This window comes from Triplophysa dalaica, chromosome 24 (genome assembly GCF_015846415.1).
Source record: "Triplophysa dalaica isolate WHDGS20190420 chromosome 24, ASM1584641v1, whole genome shotgun sequence".
Taxonomy (NCBI): domain Eukaryota; kingdom Metazoa; phylum Chordata; class Actinopteri; order Cypriniformes; family Nemacheilidae; genus Triplophysa; species Triplophysa dalaica.
Genome location: NC_079565.1, coordinates 2004628 through 2030214, shown reverse-complemented (window position 1 = coordinate 2030214; position 25587 = coordinate 2004628). Strand labels below are relative to the sequence as shown.

Genomic DNA, 25587 nt, shown 5'->3' with positions numbered 1-25587 from the left:
TTTGAAGCTCAAGGTTATCGCGATGACGGCATAATAAACGCTGAGCGCGCAGTACAGAGATGCGTCAGTAGGCGGCGACACAAACGAGCGCTTTCTCCTGCGCGCTCCTCCCGTGCGCGTCGGGCTCCTGCTCCCTCCCTTTTCCTCCGCAGACACACGAACGGGAGTAACACCGGCAGTTTGAACTATTATCACGCTGTCACCGGAGGAGGAACGTCAGATGAAGCCCTAACAAAGCCGTGCAACGGGGATAAATACGCGGCAATCCGGTATGTAGCGCAAATGATTTATTACCTCACGATCATTTGTGGAGATTTTCCTGTAATATTGAATAAATGAATATTTATAACGACGCGATACAAATAGAGAAATTTCATTGATGCGGTATGAAATGTGCATTATGTGAGGAAAATAAAGAGAAATAACGGGAGTTTATTCATTTTATGCGATAAGGCGGATTTGTTCCCGTTATGTGGAGAGGAATGATTTCCCATCGTGACGCGTCTGGAACGCAACGGGTCACCGCTAGCGCACACGTAATACTGTCACGCGTTTTGACGTTTACGTCATATTTAACGTATATTACGGCAGGTTTGTAGTGCGTTGCGTTGTACACCTACAGCCCTGACAGCTTCGTTTGTGATTAAAGGCGCGTTCTAGACGCGTCGCACGCGCCTGCAGCGTTGACAGCTTGCTTTACAATAAGAAGGTAGCGTTCCAGTTTGAGACGTTGATTAGAACGGGATCGTCCAAGTTCGACTCGCTCGCGCACAGTATGTTCCTCACGCAAACATCTGTTTCTCATCACACAACGGCGGATTGATTTGCAGTTTCTTTTCTCCGCTGCTTTGATTTGTTCGTGTAGAGATGTTTGTATTTTACCCCGCCCCCACCGCCCGGAGAATCTGCCCCGGGGGGAATTAGACGCGGATTGTATGTCGATACGGATCCCAGCCGCGAGGATGCAGGACAACGTCAGGTCGCCGCAGCGTGCGCGTTCTCGGTGCGTCGCGCGCGCTCCGAGCGGACTCGGGATTTTCTGAGGATGAATTCCCATCAGTGACCTCGCGACGAGATATTGTACATATTTACTCATTTTATGTATGTTTATTAAACAAGACATTAATAACAAAGTAATAAATAATCTATTAATCATAATAGTTATAGTAATAATTATGGTTGTACTAGGGTTTTTCTAACAAAATTACCATTTATTTAGATTATCCTTATTATTTTGATGTTTTTTGTCAGTGTATATATGTGTATGTGTTTATAGTGATTATGGTATTTTAATAGTGCTATCAGGTATTTAAAGAAATGTCGTGGGAAAACCATGTTGTCATCTTTTTATACGTTTTTTTTATTTGACAGGATCGGTTTTAGATATACTTTTATTCATACTTTTAGTTTTATATACTTTTAATTTATTTCAGGAGCTGACAGATGTTGACTATTCACAAAGCTGTGCCGGTTAAACATAATCTTGTCTTTTAATATTTCCTAACAGGACAAAGGTGACAGATATCAGTTTTCTTGTAAGTCTCAGTTAAATTAAGCCTTTCCTGGGCTCAAAATAATACATTTAAGTATTTAAACGTGACTTCTCTGTAATACAGGTATCTATAGAATATGCTGTATGGACTACTTTATTTCACTCATTGACAATTTACGATATTCACTGCATGGCAGTGTTCCAGTGGAAATAGGCAGTTAAAGGGTCATATGACACAGCTTTAACTAATATTATCGTTTGTTTTAGGTTTAAAACTGCTCTGAAAGCGAACCGTGCTATGATTGGTCAGTTAACCAGTGCGTAGTGATTGGTCGAATACTGCAAGCATGTGACGGAAATGTAAAGCCTCTCACCGTATTTGGAACATCAGGCTTCTTAGTAATTGTACTCACAGATACGCCCACATTACATGCGTGTACATTTTGGCGGTCTTAGTCAAATCATACCATGAACTGACGTAGATTTGTGAGGCACGTAATCGTGCCATATGACCCCTTTAATATAAGCTACAGTTATTGTTCTCTATTGTTGCTCTCTCATTTGCTAGTTGCTTTGTATAAAAGTGCTAAATGTTAATGCAAACGTAAAGAGAAATGCTATACACATCATGTTATAATGTAGTCAATTTATTTTAAATTCTGCCTTTCAGAAGCACTGGCATTGTGTACTCAGACACAACTTTTTTACTTTTGCAAAACTTTTATTAATTCACTAAAGTTAAAGAAAGAGAGAGCAGAACTACAACATGTCCACGCACACATACACACATATGAGGGTAAACCAGCTAACCAATTAACTAGAACACAACAAGCGCTTGTTTGTCGATTTCCTCGACCGGCTCATATTCATCTCACTTATCGTGTTTAACACTTAATAAATCTCTCTCTGCTCTACCGTAAAAAGCACTCATTACTGTCAACTCATTGATTCGTTGACTGCTGAAGCTCTAAGGCTCGAAATTTACGTTAATCCGCTTTCTGTCTGTTTGTCTTTATGGTATGGGTGTCAAACATTGAAAATCTATATGAATCAATTACCATTCTTCTCACAATATACAGTATATACTGTGATTTGTAATTTATGTAAAATAGATGGATGCAGATTACATTTTAGGATTATAATCTAAAGCATATAATATACGACACATACCACGATAGATGGGTCACGGTACAATATATTGCTATATATTTCGATACGATACACATTTGCATATATTGGAATACTTTAATGTATTAATATGTCAAAAGTAGAGCTAGAAATACAACATGCTGTGCCCCACATGTGATTTTCTGCAAGGATAAATGTAAAAACATCCCTTGGACCTTTAGATCAGAGGTTTGGGTTCCCAAACTGTGGATTTCGCAGCTCGAGTGGGTCTCACAGGGGAATAAGGTGCATCACGCAAGTCACTTGGCCCTTGTGGTACATTACAGTTAAAACAATGAACACGGGGAGTATAAAACCTCTGGTTCATCCGTGCTGTAAATACGCTGGTGTCACATCCGTGAAAGCACAATAATGTCATTGTTACCTTTTAGAATAAACTTTTTGTCTAATGCACTACAGAAGTGACCTGGTGGGTCATTACTTGCGAATTTTACAAACAGCATTTATTTGATATAACTCATTACTCCATGACTCATTTTTAAAACCAAGCACCCCCCCACACACACATTATCACTATCGATACACTATCGAAGAATATTATATTATGATATAACATTTATGCACACCCCTATTATAATCTCAGGGACGGATGTTGAATCAATTGAATTCATCTGGATTTGAAGCACAAAAGGATATCAGAAGGATATGATGACAGCAACAGGTCTGCAGAGAAAGAGAGCAAAAAGAGTAGAGTAGAGGAGATACAGAAGATAGATGAACACTACACTGTTCCCTTCATAAATGGGTCAAATTGAGAAACGGTACACTTCAAAGGCTGAACACATGTGGAGTTGGAACACAGTCAAAGATCTGCTATCAGGGTGTGAGAGTGATGGGTGAGGTTTGGTCAAAGGTACAGAGAGAGAGAGATAGAGCGAGAGAGCATTTTAGTGGATTTTGGACCAGTGGTAAAAAGAAAACAGCTGTTTCCTGCTGGGTCAAACTCTGTTCTTTCCTGTAGCTCAGTGGTAAGAGCATTGCGTTAACAACGCTAGGTTGTAGGTTCGATCACAGGGGATTGCAAATACCTATGTAAAATGTTTAGGATAAAGCAATGTAGGTCGCTTTGGATAAATGCGTTTGCCAAATGCATAAATGTAAGTCTAAATTTACTTTAAGTTGGTAAAGCTGGCTTTTGTGGTCAACTTAAAGCATCATCAGGTGACGGTCTAATTGGTCAACAAAAGTCATTCTTGGCTGTTTATGAGTCATGACCCAGATTTTATATGGGACATTTAGTCATTTAGCAGACACTTTAATCCAAAGCGATTTACAAATGAGACAAACAATAGAAGCAATTGGAACAACATAAGGACAACAAAATGCATAAGTGCAGTAAAACTGATCTCATATAGCCCAGCACACTATATAAAGCTACGTTTTGTTTAGTTTTTTATAGAAAGAGTAGAAAAGAAATAAAGGTCAGTACTAATACTATAGTAATGAGTAACTAACTAATACGTTCTTAGCTGATTCTTAAAGATGGCTATCAAAGTAATGCAAATAATGTATGTGTATTAATATGACCATGATCTGAATGCAGAAGAATTTATTTCAAAATGTTTATACAACCTTAAAAATTCAAAGCACAACAGTGATTTTCTATTATTCTTGTTGAAAGTAGTTCAGCTCCATTTTTTGGGTGTGTTTAGTTTTGTTGGTGGCTTCTAAGCTTACTATCCTTCCTTTTTAAAGCATTTGTATTTTTCCATGACAACGGAGTGGTTAGTTGCATTTAATTTGCATTAAACATAGTTTTTCACCAATTGTCTCAGACTCTATCTGAACACACCAGCGACCAGTAGATCAGATTTAACCAGCAAATAAACAGAAATTACAAGTATAGAACAGCAAACCAGACGCATTTATTGATTTGACCCAGGGCTTTTTTTTTGGCCTGTAGCTGATGGGGTGGGAAAAGTTGTTTGGGTCCACAGCTCTGAGGGTCCCACAATTATTACTGAATGTTATTTTTCTCTCTCTTTCTCTGTCTCTGTCTCTCTCTTTCTCTGTCTCTCTCTCTCTCTCTCTCTCTCTCTCTCTCTCTCTCTCTCTCTCTCTCATTCTCTATCTATCTATACATCTCTATCTCTCTCTTTCTCTCTCTCTCTCTTTCTCTCTCTCTCTCTCTCTCTCTCTCTCTCTCTCTCTCTCTCTCTCTCTCTCTCTCTATCTCTCTCTTTCTCTCTCTCTCTCTCTCTCTCTCTTTCTCTCTCTCTCTCTCTCTCTCCCTCTCTCTCTCACTCTCTCTCCAGCTGTGTGTGTTCTCCTCAGGTCGACTTCACCTTCATTTCTCTCCTCCTCCTCTTTATCTCTCCTTCCTCTGTCTTCCTCACCAGATGTCTCTCATTAATTCCATTCCAGTCTCTCTCTCTCTCTCTCTCTCTCTGTGTGTGTGTGTATTTTTGATATCTTCTGTAACCAATGCTGAAATATTTGGCACCCGTTAATAGGATTTGACTTTGTTTCCATGACAACAATCTTAGTGGTCTTTGTGTCGAGTTAGATTCTGAAGGATAAAACGCTTTACAATGACTTGCCCTTATTTAATAAACAGAAATATAAGGACGTCTTTATAAACTACAACTGATTTCAGTACAGTTTGTTTCATTTCAATAATACTGTTGGTCAAACAGTCAGTTTTTAAGCTCTTTAATTCTGTGTTGTGGAATTCTACGTGTTTGTCAAGAGAAGCGTTTTGGTGGAGTGCGTCCATAAAACTTCAAAGGTTTACATGAGGGTCAGAGGTTGAGAGCAGTTCATTATCTGTTTCAAAGTGCAATGCAATGAAAGTCGCTCGCGCACTCCATAGTTCATGATAGTTATTTCAAGGTTTGCTTCAGTAAACCTCATTCATTCATTGTCATCAATGATTTGTCTTTCTCTTTACAGGTTACAAGATATCTAGGTATTGTGAATCTGTCCGTGCCTGTACCTGTTCGCTGGAGAACGTTCATCTCTGGTAGGATGTATTTATTTTCGTGGTGATTTTAGGACGGTTTGGCAGACAGATGTCTTGTCATGATACACAGGATATTCTGGCTGTCACAAGACCGACCACAAGTAACAAGCAAACATAATGTTTCAGTCTCTGATGTTCCGATATAGACTGAAACTGAAAGAGAAATTTTTATGAGGATCTCTCAGATGGACATTTTTTTGCCGGGGTGCTGCTCTTGTATAGTTCTAGTTATGTTCAATTAAAGATTCTGTCTTTTCTCAAATGTTTTGAATTCCAAATATCAAATGAGGGTTTGACCTGCTGTGAGCGTTTAAAGCTAAAAATGCATGTCATAGCTCAGATATTTGATGAAAATCACATATATTTGAATGTATTAATATCTTGTAATTGCTGAAATTCTTAATGTGATTAAAAATTAAAGTTCTGTCATCATTGACTCACCTTTCTTTCTTCTGCAGAACACTAAAGAAGATATTTGAAAAATGTTTAGTTGACTGGCCTACCGTTCACTTGCATTGGTTTTGTGTCCATATAGAAGTGAATGGGTCCAGTGCTGTTACCAACAGTCTTCTAAATATCTTCTTTTGTGTTCTGCGGAAAAAAGTGATGACAGAATTTTCATTTACAGGTGAACTGTCACTTTAAGAGAGTCACATGTTAGATAACGCAGATCTCTTTCTTAAGAGAGACATCTGAAAAAACTTCAATCTTGAAGAATTGCTCAAGATCATTTCGCAACCTTCCACAAACAACCAAAATGTCTTTAAAGTTGAGCGTTTGAAGTTGGATTAAAGCTCTAGTAATGTCTCTGTTTGCTCTCATTTCTGTCTTTGAGAAACATCTTAGATATTAAAGGGAGCGTCTTTATGATTTTTCTCACTGTAGTTTGACCTCGCTCATGTCTCACCGAGACTATTTTGTGATTTGGTGTTAACTGATAGGAGTCACATTCTGCCAGTCAAAACAGGGCTGGAGTTCACTCAGTTTGAGATCAGATTGTGATGATGGATGGAAGCGAATCACAAAAATATGCATGAATGTTAGGTGAGGGTGGGTTTATGCTGGTTTAGTACTGATCAAATTGGTATAACGGCATATCATTGCTTGATAACAAGAACAATCTTTTTAGTAAATCTGATGTCTTGGTTAAGCAAGGTGAAAAGACTATACTGGTGACCAATGTTGTGTCTTAAAATAAACTGCTGTGCACCAAAACAAATCGATTTACTGAAGTTAGAGACAAGGAGGTCATCCCAGAACAATACTGGAGATGCATGACTCCATACATATAGAAGCCTGAAAAGACGGTTCTCAGTTTTTCTCAAGGTTACAACAAATAAATATTATGATAATAAATAAAACGGCAAATTATGATTAATAAAGTAATCTTGGCATAACTAGTGTCAATAATATAATGTTAAGTAAAAACTGACAATGGATGTATTTATGCTTATTTCACAAGACTGCAAGTATGTGAATGATACATTCATATTTCCCAAACATGTACAGCCTCCTATAATGAAGAGAAGAGCAGAGAGAGAGAATGAGCAGGATTAAATGTGGAAGCAGAGGTTTGCAGTCAGCAGAAATCTCAGGAACAGGAAACGTGTCAGGGGAGTGCAGGAGGCGTGGGAGGGGCTTACGCGGGGGAGAGAAGGTGATTGGCTGAATGAAGGGGAGGAGAGAGAGAAAGAAAGACTGTCTTCAGGTCATTTCAAATTCCACATATGAAAAACACACAGACCACAATCTGACTCTTATTTTACCCTTAAACACATTCTGACCACCCCCCTCTCTCTCTCTCTCTCTCTCTCTCTCTTTTATTCCCCTATCATCTGATATTATAAATGATTTTAAATGCCCTGTTACAATCAGAAATGCAGGATTGAAATGTTAAAATCTCATTACGTTAAGGAAAATGTGTCATTAATGCTGTTTCATATCGACACAACATGAATAATATGCAGTTAGTTCTGAAAGAGACATTTCCTGTGTGTGTTCATATGTGTGTGTGAGCCCTGAGAACTATTTTAGTTCTCTGCACCAGACAGACTGTGATAAGTGAATAAATAAACCGATGAAATCCATGAGACCAAGTGTGAGGAATTTGTGGAGTCAAATATGAAGATCTCACATCTGAATCATGAAACACTCTCCGCTCCTAAACACGGTCTAACTATTTCTTTCGCTGTCTTTTATGTTCATGTCTCTAGCACAAACAAGTCCAAGTCTTGGAGAAATCTTCAACACAAACACACACACTGACGAACATCAGGGATCCAGATAAATGGCTAACAAACAGATCAGGTTCGTTTGCCAATGTTGATTTGAAGTGCTGCGATACGTGTAACGTTACATTCAACTATGGACGGGTTATTCTCACTGGAATATTTCTCATCTCTGCTCATCTTGTGCTCCAGTTTGCCTGCCAAGTTAATAAACGGAGGCGTCGCCGGACTGATCGGTGTTACCTGCGTGTTTCCCATCGATCTGGCCAAGACTCGTCTTCAGAACCAGCAGAATGGATTTAAACTCTACACCAGCATGTGAGTGTGAACCGTCTCTGGATCGGTTCCACATTTGTGGAATGATCTGCCCGCTGCTACAAGATCATCTTTAAGAATCGGCTGAACACATCTCTTCCGTCAGCGCCTGACCCATCAGATCTGACTCTAAAAAACTAACTTATCCCTGTATACTGTGGTTGGCATCGTGAGACCAGTTTTATTGCACTTATACTTGTTGTTGTCCTTATGTTGTTCCAATTGCCTCCATTGTTTACCTCTTTTGTAAGTCGCTTTGGATAAAAGCGTTTGCTAAATGACTAAATGTAAACGGATCCATTGAAATCTAAAAGCAAACTCAGATTTTTGAAGTTCACATGTTGTGTTGTGTTGTGTTGCAGGTCAGACTGCCTTATTAAGACCATTCGGTCGGAGGGATATTTTGGAATGTATAGAGGTAAGTGTGTTTAAAGCTGGAATATGTGACCGTGTTTTGCTTTAAAATAAATAAAATTTGCTTCTTATAATGGTGGAGCTGTCGGATAAGACTTCACGGTGAATATTGTGAAATGTTTGACCTCAACACGTGTAATGATTAGCATGTGAAGTAAACTGCAGTTTTAAGGTTCAAACAGAGATGATGTTTGATAATTTTTTTGTTTTGCTCTTTTATCTATAGAATAGTAGATTATGGGATTCAAACATGCATACTTAGTATGTTAGTTCATGTAGACTTGTAGGCTTTTATGTTGCTTTTTAAAGAAAATCTAAAGTCATATCTCTCTCTCAGGTGCTGCTGTAAATTTAACTCTCGTCACTCCTGAAAAAGCCATCAAGCTTGCGGCAAATGATTTCTTCAGACATCACCTCTCCAAGGACGGGTGAGTGACATGCAAACACACTCACACTATGGGTTCTAATCATTATAAACATGATGACTAATTCATTTAGGAGACTGTGTATATCCGTACACACACACACACACACACGCACACGTGTGCTGACACATCATCTGGCCTTACACACTGCTTGCTTTCATTCCCGTCCACACACACTTTACATTTCTCACCCTTGTGTGAAATATGTCAGGTTACAGTAACATTCAGTCAAAGGTTACCATGGTTCCATTTATATATACATTGTGTTTTTGCTACTACCATAATGTCAATACAGTGTATGATTTATTCATATAGTAGTCAATTAGCATGGCATTGTACAAAAAGTACAAAGGTATTAGTGAAACGTCCTTAAAGTACCACTTTCACAACTGTGCACAACATCAAAGTACCAATTTACCATTTAAAGAATATTTTAAAATACCAAAGTGTTATTTTATGACTAAATGTAAATGTAAAATGTTGTTAATACATGTTAATACAGGAGAATAGGGGTATTCAGGTGTGAATACAGAATTCACACCTTAAGTATAACAATAAAGATACAGAGATCACTTTCAGAACGTTTTTTTCCAGCTGATGAACGTTAAAACACACTGTCAGATGATGTATGACTATTGGTGATGCCATCGCAGGTTTTATGTCTGAATCAAAGACTGTTTTGGTCGGAAAGTGGCTTGTTTACGGCGGGATATTATACATGTATATATGTAAAGCTTATGAGCAATAAGCTTATAAGCAAGCTGGCAAAATGCTTTACAACCTGAACACGAGCGCACCTTCAGCCTTCAAAGAGAGCATCCAGTCTTTGCTGTCATATTTTGGGAAAAAAGACATTCGTTCAGCAGGTCCTCTACATTCATTTTAGCGACTGGGAACACTGCAGCGCAGGCTTGAATTAAACATAACCTTATTATTACCGTCCACACATAGTTACAGTTATTATTATAGTTTTTGTTATAATGTGAACGGCCCTTAACTGTACCACGGTACAGGCACATTCCAACACTGTCAATCATCTCAATCCATTCAGCACATGGAACAATATCACATTGTATTGCACGACACACATTAATATTAAATAGGGGCTGCTGCACACAGACAATACCCACAATGCCCTGCTCAGATGTCTCCAAGATTCCCGGACCACCTGCGTCGCCATGGCGACCGAACCCAGCTCCAGTGAATTATTGACCACGGCTGCCCAGTCAGAGTGTGAATTATTAACAAGCCTCAGTGTGTGTTTGTGATAATGAGAAATCAAGCTCTCTTCTCTCTTTAGACAGAAACTCACTCTGTTACGAGAGATGCTGGCCGGCTGCGGCGCGGGCACATGTCAGGTCAGTATGCATGAGAGAGAGAGTATGATGTAACGTATGTACTATAGTACACATGCTTTCTGTAATGGATCTGACATTTGATCATCCATTAATAGCTTTTATTTATTGGTGCTGTTATTTCCTTTGTTTATGCAAGCACACACACATACACACACATTGTGTTAGAGTTTGAATCAGCAGCCGGTAAGGCAGATAATTGTCTGTAATGGCCTCGGAGACAAAACACAAACGCATTAACCGTACAAACACACGACCATTAAACGTACACATTATACACACCTGAGTACATCTTCCACAAACAGAGCAAAGATTCACCTGCACGAGTGTTGGCAGTGTGTCAAAGTGCTTTGCCATTTTTCTTACAACAGTTATTAGAATAAACTGCTTATCTGTAAAGTAATATAGTTTGTCACGCAGCTTTATGAATTTAAATTAAAGAGTTATTTATATAAAATAGTGATGCAGTCATGTGACGGCTGTGAGCCGATCACACGATATGAATCCAGCGACAGGTGGCACTGTGTGTGCTTTCTGGTTTTGCATACATGGACATAGACACCAATGCCATTGAGGGTTCTTTGTTTAGTTATAGTATAAGTAAAATTAACGTGTCATGTTAACGTGTCATGTTATAAAAGGAGATTGTGTTTCACCTCATGGATTGACAAATAACAGGGTTTCTGGATGCCGGAAGCTGTGATTGTCTTAAAAACAGATAGCTGAATGATAAACTCAATTTATAAAGTTGTTACACAACCAGTTACAACCTGGGTCAGAATAATCAGGGGTGTCACATCTTTTGCCTTTATCACATGTGTGCACCTTTAAATCACGCTTGTTTGTTTATGTTTTGTGTTTCAGGTCATTGTTACGACACCAATGGAGATGCTAAAGATTCAGCTGCAGGATGCTGGAAGGATTGGTAAGCATCTAGACAAGGTTTAAAATGGCAATAATAGATGATGGTGAAACATCGCCCTCTTGTGGCCACATCGACCCAACAGGGTTGACATACAACCACAGAAGAAAAAAACTATTCCATTTCAATTTTTTTGATGAATAGTTTTCATTTCTAGATGTTTTGTGGCATTTCCAGTCCAGTGTCTGTTGAATTCCAAGACAAATTTAAAGAGTGATAAAGTCATGTGAAAAGCTTGATTTGATCAGTTTTCATGCCTCTTGTTATGTTGTCAGTCATTCACATTGTTGTCGGACGACTTTATCACTCCTGAAGTTCGATTTTGTTGAAATACATTTTTTAGCTTTTCATAATGTTTCCTGTTCCTCTAGTTTTCATTTTCTGCTAGTAAATGTAAAAAGAAACAATCTTTTTATTTGACATTTGGGAGAAATATTGTTTTTTACCTAACACATACCTATAAGTAGTACATTTTAAAATCAGAAAAACAGATTTCTTGTTACCAGATACATTAAGCACAGCTATACAGCAATACACAGAAAATGACTGAGTAATCTCTTAGATTAAGTAATTATATAATTCACATGATGCGAGCAAAGTCACATTTATGCTGCTTAGTGTGTAATCGTGTGTGTGTTTGTAGCGGCCCAGAGGAAGCTCATGCCTCAGGCAGAGACCCCCGGGGGTCCGGTCGAGGTGAAGTCTCGCACTGCTATGCAACTCACTCGAGAATTACTGAAGGAAAAAGGCATCGCGGGTCTCTACAAAGGCCTCGGAGCCACACTGCTCAGGTAGAAAAACACATGAATATCCATTTCAGAAACACTCACACAGCATGACTAATTCAAGTCTCCTTTTTTCAGGGACGTCCCATTTTCCGTCATTTATTTTCCTTTGTTTGCTAATCTTAATGATTTGGGAAAGAGAGAAGCTGATGGCCCCGCCCCTTTCTATGTGTCATTCGTATCTGGGTGCGTCGCGGGAAGCACGGCCGCCGTCGCAGTCAACCCTGTAGATGGTAACGTTCTCTTCAATGCCATTTTTTTTGTCAACCGAGAAGGCAATCCCACAAAGCATTGCATTCCATACCATCATACAAAAGTGCTTAATTTAATACTGTATTGTTATGCTTGTAAGGTTTCATTTCAGTTAGGATGTTGCCTCATTAGTCACTGCTTATGTGGGCAAGATTTTGTGGGTATTAGGTTTTGAAACAGGGTGTTTTGCAATCCACAAAGCAAAAGCTGGCTGTTTCATAACTGTTCCTGTTTGAACCGTCTGTGCTTGCTGTGTGTTTGTTTCAGTGATAAAGACCAGATTACAGTCGCTCACGCGAGGTAGTCAAGAGGACACTTACAGCGGGGTGATGGACTGTATCAGGTGATGTGATATTTATTGGCTAGCGAGGTGACCTCATTTCTTTCAGTGGTGACCTTTAGCAGATGCTAAAAAAGATATTTCACACATTTTTATTTATTCTCTTTATCTATGTCTGATTACAGGAAGATATTACACAACGAAGGTCCCGGCGCTTTCCTGAAGGGGGCGTACTGCCGAGCTCTCGTCATCGCCCCTCTGTTCGGCATCGCACAGGTGGTGTACTTCCTAGGTGTGGGAGAGTACATTCTGAGCTGTCTGCCCAAACGAAACAACTAACAGATCATCTCACCGCCTTCTCCTGACCCATCACGTATTGCGCCCCCCAGCCCCCTCCCTCCCTCGCGAGGTTCTCCGTGACCGAAGGATCAAAACGTAACGTGGACCACTTCACCTGATTTTAAGCGTTTGTTGTTGTGGCGTTTTGACGTGTGTTTTTATCTGAATGTGCTGGTTTAATACTGAGAGTTAAGTGAGGCTGTGTTTGCCAAGCTGCCTGGTTCGTCTCCTCTGGTCTCGTGCCGAGACTAAACCACTTTGATTCCTTGATATATATACAATCATTTTTAGGATCATTTAGTCGTGGAAATTGGCAAGACATCGTGAGATGACTGGGGGTGTGTTCTCTCACGACGTTTAATGCGTAAAGTTGAAAGTCAAGACACTTGGAACATTATGCCCTTGCAGGAACATCAACTTGCTGTTTTGAATTTCTAAAACTGGAGGGCATGTAATGTTCTCTGTGAATTTTATTATTTTGCCCCTGTGTTTGCTTGTTATGTTTGTTGGCCAGGTCTTTGGGCTAGGAACAACCTTGAGCTAATGTATGAAAGTGGTGTGTTCCCCCAAATTGACACATATTCTGTGATGGAGACTAAAGGGCATCATTCTGTATAGCAGTTGATGCTGAATCTAAAAGTTAACTTAATGAATGTTATTAAAACATCGCCGAATCAAAGTGTAAAACCTTACAAACAGAAGCGCTCTTAGAAATGACCTTACACTTTTTGAAAGATAATCCTTAGATTAAGTGTTTTGTTTGGCTTGGACACACATGTCCAGACAGGCAGAATTTGTATCATTGAACTCAGTTCATTTATTGTTTGTAGTCAACAGCACAAAACAAAAACAAATGAAATACGATTTATGAAGTTTACTACAGTAAAGTCTATTTACATTCTAATTTACAATCTAATTTTTAGAAATGCGTCGGACTATTCTGCAAATATGAATAATGGGCAAATATGTTATTAATATCCATAGGTAAAACGATATATTTTAAACTGCCTCTTTATTTCAAATCATTCCTGCGTCGCTCAAACAAACCCAACTGAACCTGGAATATATTTCCCATTACTACAATCTAACATTGTTCTAATATAAAAACGCTTTCAATGCCTATAATGCCATTGGGGGTAAAACCTCCAATGGCATTATAGGCTCTCTAGTTTTATCATTAAAAATATGAAGCACATTGGATAAAATATATGATTGAAAAAAAGTTATTGAGCACATAAAATCAGGGATGAAGAGTCATTTGAGATAAACACATAAATTAACCTGCAATTTAATGTTTCAAACAGAGGTGGCGATAGAGAGGCAAACATGACAAATATCAGCTTAAACAGGATTTGTAAAAGCCAAAGTGAAGTGTTTAATGATTGTAAGACCTCCCCTTTGGCTGCGTTTCTAAGCTCCCATGATGCATTGCAGACCAGCGGTGCATCACCGGAACCCCGGAGGGAGATTTGTAATTGTCATTCCAAGCTGAAAAGCACACGCTTATGAAGTGATGGTCCAGACTTTAAACTGAAGTCATATTTATTGATAATCTTGATTATATAGACGTCTAAACACACATGTAGTATATCTCACTATATATTTGTACGGACAGTTTTATTCGGTGTTTGATCGTGTGTGATTATTGTCGATTACTGTAATGTACATATGCAGATGATAGTATTACGATTGTTTTCTTTATGTTTTCGTTTTGTACGTGAAGGCTTATTTGCACACCCCACGTCGTTTGCCTGTCCATTCCTTTTACGGTTATCGGCATCTGGAATCACCAGTTATTGCGGTTTACATTTTTACGTTTGAACCACTGTTGGTTTTGGAAAGCGTGCGTCCCTTCTCTTTCTCAAATGCACTACCAGACGAATCGAACAAAGCGCTTGTAATGCACATTTACGCCGTACGTCTTTATTTGATGCGTTTGGATCGATCCTCAAACAGGCCTTTTGTCAGAACTCAAAAACAACAGTCTTTGTTTCCTCTTACAATATGTGCTGTCACAACACCCGACAGCGGTTACAGTGAGATAAGGTTGCCAACGTGTGTAGTAAAGAGTTCTGTTGGCTCAGGCTCACAAATGCGTTGTGAGAGTCTGTTTTATACTGCCAAACGCTGTCTGACCAAATCCCAACTTCTAATACCTCACCCGTTTAGTTTATCCCATTCTTATTTCTAACATTTTCTTTCCTGCCATTGTTTTAGTACCTCTGTGTAAATGCCTGTTCACACCAAGTACACTCATAGCATCCACACTAGTTATGTTTACTCTAAGCTCACACGGTGCAGTTTCACATTTTGCACGAGTCATATACTGTTTATCTGAATGGATTTCGATCGGCTGTCGTTCATCCGCCGGACAAAAATTGCTCCGACAGTGATCCAACAATATTATTCCTCTGTATGGCTATTGCTGTAGTCGTGGTGTGGACTTCAAACTTCTTTATAGTTATAGTTATCATCCTTGGTGTGAACAGTTCTTACATCAGTATGTGATATTGGCCACATATAGAGTGTAAAGTTTAAAGGGATGATGTTTGTTTGCATGGCTGAATCAATCCTTATGTCTTGTGTCACTGCATTTACCAGTTTCCATACACACTACAAACGCTACTTTTGTCTTGTTTTCCAGTACGAACACCTAAACATTCTTAAACATAACACATTGATTTGAGAAGTAAATTGGCTCTAAAGTCTCGAGAGGTTAGTTGAGCTTGTTTTATACATTAAACTCTTTGTTTAATAGTGTTTAGATATTTGCACTGGACTGGAAGCAAACCAAGTAGAATAACAATTTCTTACCATTTGGATTTAAAGCAGTGAATTTGCCTGTTGCATGCAGTTGTCACTTCCAAATAAACCGATTTGAAACCAGGTTAAGCGGTCAGAAGTGGAGTGACACCTGTATTCCTCCGCAGTGTGTATGTGGCCGCCGGGCGCGTTCTCATGAGTCAGTGTAGCACAGTGCCGATCTGAGCTATCTAATAGGAGAAAGCCATTTAAATGTGCTTTTAGTGCATTCTAACGCTCAATGTTGTTGAATCGGCTCGTATCGTACTACAATTGAATGTAGATTGTTCCTAATGAATATGAGAATAACTATAATGATCATTAGCTGGAGCTTCAGAAGATCACATGGTGCTGTTTTACAAGAAAACATCTCTAGTATTGGTGAAGATTCACCATTTCCAAACAGATGCTCTTATTTATTTTATAAAGGTCAGACGTTGGACTTTACAGGGTCGTAACACATGCAGATGTTTAATGTGAGTGGTTACCTCATCAATGTTTATATGACATTTAAACGAAATGCGATGTCAGATTGAAGCTTTATGCCACATTTGAAGTATCCAGTGAAATCCGAACTTTGTAGGTCCGACCCTGATGACCTTTTTTTGCCTTGTCTTTTTTTTATCAGTTGTTCTTGTTGTTATTCTGATTAAATGTCCTGAACATTCCAAATGCTAAAATGTCTGAATATTTTCATTACTGTGATGATTATTGTCTGTGATTTTTGTGATGATTTCGTTTTTTTATTGTAATTTCCGTCATGTTTTATCGGCTGTGAACTGATGTGTTTCGTGACGGGTCATGTACTGTATGTGTTTGCACGGGGGTTCAGTCAAGTGCACGGGTGTGTGTGTTATGGTGTTGTGCGCTTTGTTTTTTGTCGTTTATGTAACGAACGAGTGTCCAACATTCCCTCCCTTTCTTTTCCACCATCTGTCCTTTCTTTTTATACTTGAAGGAATTAGACAGCAGGTGGCAAAAAAACACCAAATATAGAATCGATTTTACAATAAAACGACACAAGCACAAAATAAATCTGGCACAGCTGCAATATTCACTAACAACCCTTTGATATCGTACAATATTCTGTATGCTAAAGAAGCGAAATTGTAAGCGACGTATCACCGGTTTGTTTTGACAAACCACAGAATGTATATTTAAATCATATAACCAATGTTGATAATAGGAATCAAACTTATTAAGTAGTAAATTAGATGTTAGATATTTGTGATTTCACTCTCTACATAATAAAGAGCATATCTACACTATATATAAAGACCAGCGCATATTTATGCAATAATTAAGAAATAGTCCATAGAAAGATAAATGGGTGGAGCTAAACACTTTTAAAACATGTATATGTCATATTATATCCCAGTGAAAAAGGCATTTTTGTTTTCTTTTGCATTGTGACTCTTAACAATCAAGATTAACAGGGCAAATTTGCTTTTAAGTTATTGGCAATAAAATACTCAATGGACCTTAAAATAGACATATTATGCAAATTATAATCTGTCTTTTCTTACTGGGGTGAAATATGACGTGATGCTTCATGTGCTGCTGTTTACTGACCCGTAGAATTATAAACAGATCCTCCTCTGAGAGGAAAAGTGCAATAACGCACTACAACTAGACAATACACAAGTACGCAAAGTGCACAACACAGCCCTCCTGGAAGACGACGTGAATCTGTATGTCAAGACAGAGCGTATGTGTGTGTGTGTTGTCATGAAAACATCATGTGTGAAACTGAAATACAGCAATCGTATTGATGGTTGTTGTAAAAACTGATGACACACTGATCATGTTGCATTCCTTGTCACGGATTGTTGTTCAATAAAACGACTTTGTTCATGAATTTTTTTTGGCCTGAAATGATTCTGTCTATACGTGACGCAATTATTTTTTAATTGTGTTGTTCAAACTGCTTTCTCTCAGCATCTATATAATTACACTGACTTACTTTTACAACGTAATGAAGTAACCCATGAGATTTAATGGTTCATTTAATTGTGTGCAAAGAGATACGTGCATAAAAATGTTATTAAAAACATTGCGTGTTATCTTTTTAAATGTCCCCGCTGAAAGTAGCAATAGAAATTCTAATAGTTACAAATACGAGTATGAGACATCAGCTGTTTACCATTAAAACCAGTACAAAATTTCTTTACGTAGTTTGTTTTGGGTATTATTCCAGTAGGTTGTGTTATATTGATCTCATCTGCTTAATAACACCGCACCAACAGAACCCAACACATCACCAGTAGAGACCCACACAGACCATTATAGCTTCCATTAAAACCAATACAGCTCCCATTATAACCATTAAACCCATTAGGACTGATAACTGTCCAGGGAAGCAAATGAAGTGATGATGATTGAATCAAAGGTAGATATATCTATTGTAAAACCTCAATTGACTTCCACTAACATTTTTGACAGAAGAGAAAGAAAAGTTTAAAATGTCTATATCTGTTTATTTACTCACCATCATTATAGCCCCCTTCCCGTTTCTCAAGGTCATTATTCTGTGTGCAGTAGTCAGAAGCAGCCACTAGAGGTCACTGTGGTGTTGATATAAATACTTTACAGCCTGTGATGAAAAATTAATGATTTTATCAAGTCACACAAGCATTGCAATATTACCCATTCTTACATTATAAAACAACAAGACCGGTAGCCACTCGTCCGGAAAAAGCATACATTTTTAATCAACCGGGTTTGTTTTTCTTTCAAATAATGGCAACTGGAAGATACATCTTTAATGTGTTTTCTCTGCTTTCGATTTCTAGGAGACCAGACTGGAAATGTAATCCCATTCATACTGTGACAGTCTGTGTGTGTATTGAAATTCAATGTACTTTCAGGGTTATGTTTCAAACTGACTGCATGTGGTAAAATATGATCCATGTTTACTACGGTGAGCTCATTCACTGCATGTTCAGCCATCAGGTCACGTTTACTTTTTACTCGTGACCTCAAAATACAAAAAGCATTAGAGTCATTGCACATTTACAATCACTGAGGTTTCATGTATGTGTTGTGTTATTACACAACCTTCAAGATCTTTAAGAAACAGTTCACCCATCTTTACTCAGCCCCTTGTCGTTCCAAACTTTACGACATTGAAAAAACTGTATATTTTGGAACACTAGGGGGAGAAATGTCATTTTGATCCAAACTACTCCTTTAACATCATCATTAAGGGATGTGCGCTTTAAATCAAGACGGACATGTCATAAATAATAAATAGTTAAAACGCAGCTGCACGCATGGAAGCTTATAGTAAACATATATTCAGCAAACATCAATCCTGAACTATTATTAGCTAAGCTTTCACTGAGAGAGAGAGAGAGAGAGAGAGAGAGTGGTAATGTGTATATAGGCCACTAAATCAATGGGAATCAAGTTTTCTGAGAGGAGAAGACAGAGATATTTATAGAGAGAGAGCGAATGAGACAGTTTAAAGCAGATGTGATGGACTGCCTTTAAAGATCAGTCCTAGAAAACCCAAACACACACAGTTCAGTATATGCCATTATAACACATATATAAATTAAATTCGATGAAATGTCTTAGAATTTAGTATGTCCCCATTTTTCTTTGAAAGGTTTGTGCAAAATCTGATGATATGGAAATATGCCCTATACAGCATCTTGGAAACCGTTTTTTCAAAAGTGACATATAGCACATTCAAGGTATATCTTTTTTCAGCATGTGTGTTCCTTGGGATTCAAACCCATAACCTTTGCTAATACAATGCTGTGCTTGACACAGACACAAAGTAAAATGTTGGTTTATAAACCCGCCCTATGATGAACACAGGGAAGATCTCTCCTCTATTTCTCATGTAATTCTATAATGTCTTTTGATAGAGAAGATGATTTACTGTATAATATATCCACCTCAAAGGCACCAGATGCATTACAGCCGCACGCAGCATTACTGTAATGAGTATCATGCATCAGACTCATTCCAGCTCATTACACGGGTGCATTTACATACATATTACATGTAAAAAAAGAACATGACACTTTATATCGGTAAAGAAGGTCATGTTCGATTTTATAGATCCTCAGTCAGTGGGTGCAATTAAATTGCTGTTGTCTGCAATAAACCATTAATCTTCATACTGTGCTACTTATGGCATACAAATAAGTGTGTGTGTGCCACAGATTCTTTATTTACCTCATATAAATGCTGACTTTAGCAGAAGATAATAAATGAAGGAGCGTGAGGAATTGTGGGTTATTACTGCCAGGAGGCGTGGTCAAGGTTGTTCTTCATCCACACACACCTGCAGAAAGAGGAGAAAAGCCTCATTTACTTCTGAAGTATTTTGTTATTTAACCTCTATAGATGATAACATCAATCAATTATTGGTTTTCAACAAATAGTTCATATATTTATATAAATATAAACACCTCTTTGCTCTTTTATGATGTAAAAACTTAAATCATGCATTCCCTGTTTATTGTACATTAAAGTCCCAGTGAAATTAAAAGTGACAATTCTTATTTTTTCATGAAATATAGCAGCGTTTATAGCAAAAACTTGATCAATGTGGGTCATTTTCTTTTTTAAATTCATGTGTCCTCATAAACTTCAGTTAAAATCTGAAAATGCACTTCCACCCTGAAATGACTATCCATCTCAAATGATGTAAATCAGACGGCTTGGGCGGAGCTTCCGTTAACTCCTCCCCTTAAACTGTCAGTCAGCTGCCAGTTTCAGCCGACAGCTGTTTTACACATCAAATCAATTCGCAATGAAATGCACAAGCCACTCCCATTGAATTTATACTTTGAAATTCCTTTTCACTGGAAATGTGTCAGAATACGGAAGTAAAAACGATCGCAACTTCTGGTCCGCATGGACTGATGTGTTATTTCACTTGAAGCATTAACACTGGATTTGTCACTACAGAGTTTGTCACTACACTACCTAACCCTAACCTTTCTCTCAACAGGTAGTAGTCTAGCTTTTGTTGAAACCAGTAACTTTGTATTGGCACCTAATGTACTATGGCTCCTGTATGAACTTTCGCTTATTGCTCCTAAACGCTTTGTAAGTCACTTTGGATAAAAGCGTCTGCTAAATGTCTAAATGTAAATGTAAAGAGTTTTAACAACAAAAAGACAAGTTTTTCATCAGGACTATGACAACACAATCCACACACACACACACTCACGTCCCGTGTACATGCACTAATGACAAATTCATATTAAGAGCAGCACAAGCCCTCCAGACACAGTTCATTGAGCATCAAGTCACCCTTATGGCAGTTTGTTAAAGATGTTACAGACGATGCTAAAGGTTACGTAAGAGTTTATTGTCTCCATTTTGCTTCTGAGTGTAAATTTACTGGATTTATTCCTCCGCATGGCCAGTTTAATAAATCCTGTTTGCCATTAATATTTCCAAATCAAAACTCGCGGATCATACGTGACACAAACGAAACAAGTAAAATCTGTCTCGACAGACCACACGCATCGATCGCTGACATTTACACTGACACATGAAGACTTCATGTGTCTCAACTATCACAACACTTCCCACATAAATGATCTGAGCTGGGGGCAGTTTGAAAAATCATAAAATAATGAATATCAGACGCATTAGAGGTGAATGAGTAGCACTTGTGAGAGGGACCACGCAAGCCTTTGTTTTGTGTAGATGAATGTCTAGAATCAACTGGAAATAATTTATGTCAAAACCTTCTCTAATGCACACTCCACATAGTTCACCCTGTATACTTCATTCAGAAAGCAATATCTCTATTTCATAAGTCACTCATTTGGATGGACTGGACTTTTAGTGCATGGCTATTAATACTGATGTCTGCTGGGTTTCATTAGCTCTACATTAAAGCCCGCAAGGTTAAAGTACACACATCTAAGATTACAACTTTGAGACTGAGATTCCCATGTTGACGCGCCAGTGTTGAATATTGCATGACAAGTTAGTTGGAGTGCAGAGTCTGCAGATAAAGTCACATCATAAGTGTACAACATAAATGCATACGGTAAAAAACAACTTAAGGTTTGTTTTTCAAGTGCACACTTAAAAAAAGAGTACTAGTTGAAAATAAAATATGTGACAAGGCAAACCTCACCTACAACATATTTACTTTTGTACTCAAACACACAACCTTATCTCAGCGTAATGGCTAACACATGTTTAATAGCGGAAGCATAATATAAGTATGAAATAACCTTAATATAAAAAAGTGTGACATTATATTACAATATAAAAATCTGGAATTTATTATGGTTGCGTATAAACGACTTGGGCGGGTCCATCTCTTTCTCTGACCAATGGCAGATGAGCAAATATTTACAGACACCTGTTCGTTATTATTTGTATAATTTAGTTTGATAAGGTCAATTAACAAGATAGAATCAACTAAAGTAACGGGGAAATAATAAAAAACGATCCGCAATGTCTGAACGCCGCGCCGAAGGATTTTCAATGCGTATCCATTTAGATTTCTTGTTTTCCTCGCACGTTTTCTGTAAATATTGTAAATGAAGTACACGTGTTGAAGGTTTAAATATACTTCCCCCTATAACTTTACAATTAAACCTATTTCCCCTAGACGTAGATTAAAAGCATTTGGCCGAAGTCCTTGCGTTTCAAGTGAGGAAAACTCATACGGTTTCAGCAACTAGAGTGAGTAAAAAATGATGACAGAACACCTCTCAAAGGGTCCGAATTACAAGTGTATTGTTGTTGTAGTGGCACAATTGGTCCGCTAGACGGCGACTCTTTGACACGCAATTCATCAGCTGTTTCAGAGGCGTGCGTGGCTTGCGCAATGAGAGCGCGCACAGAGGTTTATTACGGGACAGGGTAAAAATATGGTAGGTCACTAATCCCATTCGTTCTCTCTTTTATGTTCGCGACGTACCTGTGCGTGCGAACCGGGGGGGTCCGGCGGGGCGGGGGGGTCCGCTGGGAATCGGGATAGTGACCGACCTGCCCCACCTGCGGAGTCTCATTTGCGCCACCGGTGCACAAATTGGATGTTATGCAAACACTGGTTAATAAAGCACAGCCCCCCGGCAGTGTGACACTTGTCTCAGTGGGTACCAGGTGCATCTTCAAGACTCAAAGGACCGTATCAAACATGTTTTAATGGCGCGTTCACGATATTGTGCATCACTGCTATTTAATAACCTTTATTGGTAAAGGTTATAATTGTGCATCGTCAAAGCATTGTATATACTCACACACTCACACACTCACACACACTAACAGGTCCAATGCATTGTCTATCCCAGCCCACCCACCCCACCCGCGGGGCAATGTCTCAAAGCGCGTCACCGTGCGCGTGTGAGGAGGGAGAGAAAGTGTGTGTGTACAGACAACCTGCTCGCGCGTAATTCTGGGAGGACTCTCCGCCGAGCAACGAAACAATAAACACTCACGAAACCGCAAGAGTTTCCCCGGCGGAGTAACAATAACCACTGAAATCACGTCGCCCCATCCAGCCAGAAGTCAATTCGCAGCCATGTATCTGAACAGGGAGGAGGGCTACACCAAAGGTGAGTGCTTTTGTTTATTTGCCATTAAACTTGAAGGAGTATCTTCGTATAGGAGAGCTGAAGCTGCGGGGATGGGATGGTCCGGTGGGGTGGCACGAGACGGCTCGGGATGATCACTCATAGCGAGCTGTTAGGGGGTCAGCTCCCCCTTTCCCCCCCGTGTTTTATCTACGCGCGCACGCTGACTGTTTGACATTGTCGAGCGCTCTTCGGGTCACCGATTGGCATTTGCGTGTCAGTGCTGCGTTGTTGTAGATTTGATAGTGATTCAAACTTTGATTTGAGGTCCCGTGCAAGGTCTTGAGCGACGCGTAAGCGTTTGCTATTTAGCGATCATTTCTAATCGAGTCTGAACTACTTGTTGTGCGCAATCTATTCGCCCTTGACGTATCCTCGCATTGAGGGACTTGAGAAAGCACGACTAAATCACAAGGTCAACGCATCTTTAACCGTGGCTAGGCAGCGTCTCATCTCATCTTTACGCAACGACGTTATACCGTAATCTTTGCGTATCTTAAGGATGATTCCGTGGGCGGTTTTGCTGGTGGCTGTAATTTGTCCCACGTGTTCCCGATGCGCGAGTGCCCGTAAATTCACGGGGTATCCACTACCAATTTGCCCGGTGTCCCTCCCACGGTAAACCAATTAGCTTCGGAATTACGAGCGCAAACCCGTTCCGCTTGTGCCAGCAACACCTGCTGCTGTAGTGAAACCAGGAAAGAAAAATGCGGTAAATACGACGTTTGATGAGGAGGCATGGCAGCGTGGAAGGTAACGAGCGTGGCGTGAATATGACAGTGTGTGTTTGGATAGAGAAGGCGGTCACGGATGAGTCCCCGACTATAATACGAGCCGAGAACAAATCCGTCACCGAAGTGGCCCCTGGTTTAAAAAAGCTCCCACTTTCCCAAGCGAATGCAGATGTCGATGCGAATGATGAACTTATATATTCAACACACGAATTTACACATTTGTCTTAATGTTATTACGTCTTTCTGTCAACCCTTTTATTCAACATCCCCAAGAATTAGTCAGTCAGGTGCCAGATGTTTAGGCGTACCAATTTGGTTATTTGATCGAGACCCACCTTCATCCGTGCGACCCTGTTAGTTGTCCAGATAGTTTGTTTTTGTGAGATCACCTGACGTGATTTCGGCGGTTGGTCAGAGACGCTCTGAATTCTTCGCGCGTATGAAGGTGGAGGCGGGAAGCGCGAGATCGATCTCGAGCTGAAGGGTTCCTCTCTCACACGCTGCCTTATTTTTACTGTTATTTTATCGACGGCTCGTTTTTACGAGTTAATTGATAAAGAGGTATGTTTTTGCCAATACTGTCGCACGGATGAACGCAACTGCGCGTTTGTGAGGGCTCGCTAATTGTGTTTGATTAAAACGACGCAATTGTTGCCTAACAGGATTTTAATGAGGGGAAATAACTCGTTTTGAGAGTCGAACAACGAACAGACTGTATATACAAGGCACAATCTGGAACCTCACAAGACATATTTAACTTTCATGCTTGTTACTTCTTCTTTTAATGACTTTATTTTTTGATTAAGTGCAGATAATGCAGATTTCAGTTTGTTAGGTGAGGAAGTGTGCTTGATGTAATGGATGCTTTCTGTTAAAGATGGAAGCTTCCTATATGCAATCTTAATTTCATGTGTATTTGTTTATTAGAAATGTGTAAGACTATTCGTAATAACACAATGCAAGCATGCAACGGCGCTTAGGGTCCTAGAGGAGACATGAGGTGAACCATCTTCTTTTATGGTCTTTTTTTTAGGTCAATGACTGTCATGCAGTCAAAGATAATCTTACTGAGTAGTTTAGTTAAAGTCAACCTGCGTATAGCTAGGTAACTATTCCCATTTCCTTGAGTACTGCAAGAATACTACCCTGTTCAAAAAACCCAGCATATTCCGGGTTTTGTATGTTTTGATGCTGGTTTAAGCTGGTCCATAGCTGGTTTAAGTTGGTCAAACCAGCAACAAAGCACACCACACCCAGCATACGCTGTTTTTTTCAAAAGGGTAAATCCGCAGTCAGATTGACTTTGAGCATACGAAGATCGTACGGACGGGCGCGATTCCTCCATCTTTTACATTTCTGGGCCGAGAGGTCTTTGATCTTCTATTGTTCTCACGTGACGCGAATTTGCAGGTCAGAGGTCACCAAACTTGAACTTTGCTGCAAAATATCGTTGTACGGGCTTACGTTTCCGGTCTGTCACATTTACATGCATATGAATGGAAGTCATGGGTGGGGAATGTCAAGCGTGA

General features: G+C 39.2%; 2 protein-coding genes and 1 long non-coding RNA gene across 5 annotated transcripts in view; 2 read left to right on the top strand and 1 right to left on the bottom strand.

Moving 5' to 3' along the window:
* Positions 1-35: 35 nt before the first annotated feature.
* slc25a22a (solute carrier family 25 member 22a) lies at positions 36-17617 on the top strand. Its single transcript, XM_056739567.1, has 12 exons — positions 36-269; positions 5573-5642; positions 7856-7949; positions 8063-8188; positions 8548-8603; positions 8937-9027; positions 10325-10382; positions 11244-11304; positions 11945-12092; positions 12165-12319; positions 12606-12681; positions 12804-17617. Exons 3-12 carry the CDS (start codon positions 7930-7932, stop codon positions 12955-12957), a joined length of 945 nt encoding a protein of 314 aa, XP_056595545.1. The 5' UTR covers positions 36-269; positions 5573-5642; positions 7856-7929; the 3' UTR covers positions 12958-17617.
* Positions 17618-18247: 630 nt separating this feature from the next.
* On the bottom strand, positions 18248-24494 carry LOC130413997 (uncharacterized). The gene is made up of 3 exons (XR_008905566.1): positions 24394-24494; positions 19948-20056; positions 18248-18352 (listed from the first exon to the last, which is right to left on the bottom strand). It is a non-coding gene; the product is annotated as an uncharacterized LOC130413997 (long non-coding RNA).
* The window catches only part of syt7a (synaptotagmin VIIa), a 76645-nt gene continuing 74171 nt past the window's right edge, over positions 23114-25587 (top strand). For all 3 annotated transcript variants that reach the window (XM_056739543.1, XM_056739541.1, XM_056739540.1), the window contains exon 1: positions 23114-23306. In XM_056739543.1, coding sequence (XP_056595521.1) covers positions 23273-23306 — 34 coding nt within the window. In that variant the 5' untranslated portion in view covers positions 23114-23272. The remainder of the gene's footprint in view (positions 23307-25587) is intronic.

Excerpts from the sequence above, each read along its gene's own strand:
- slc25a22a (XM_056739567.1), top strand. The coding sequence starts at position 7,930 with ATGGCTAACAAACAGATCAG. Across the intron at positions 8,189-8,547 it reads TTTAAACTCTACACCAGCAT|GTCAGACTGCCTTATTAAGA; the intron begins GTGAGTGTGAAC and ends GTTGTGTTGCAG. Across the intron at positions 9,028-10,324 it reads CATCACCTCTCCAAGGACGG|ACAGAAACTCACTCTGTTAC; the intron begins GTGAGTGACATG and ends TTCTCTCTTTAG.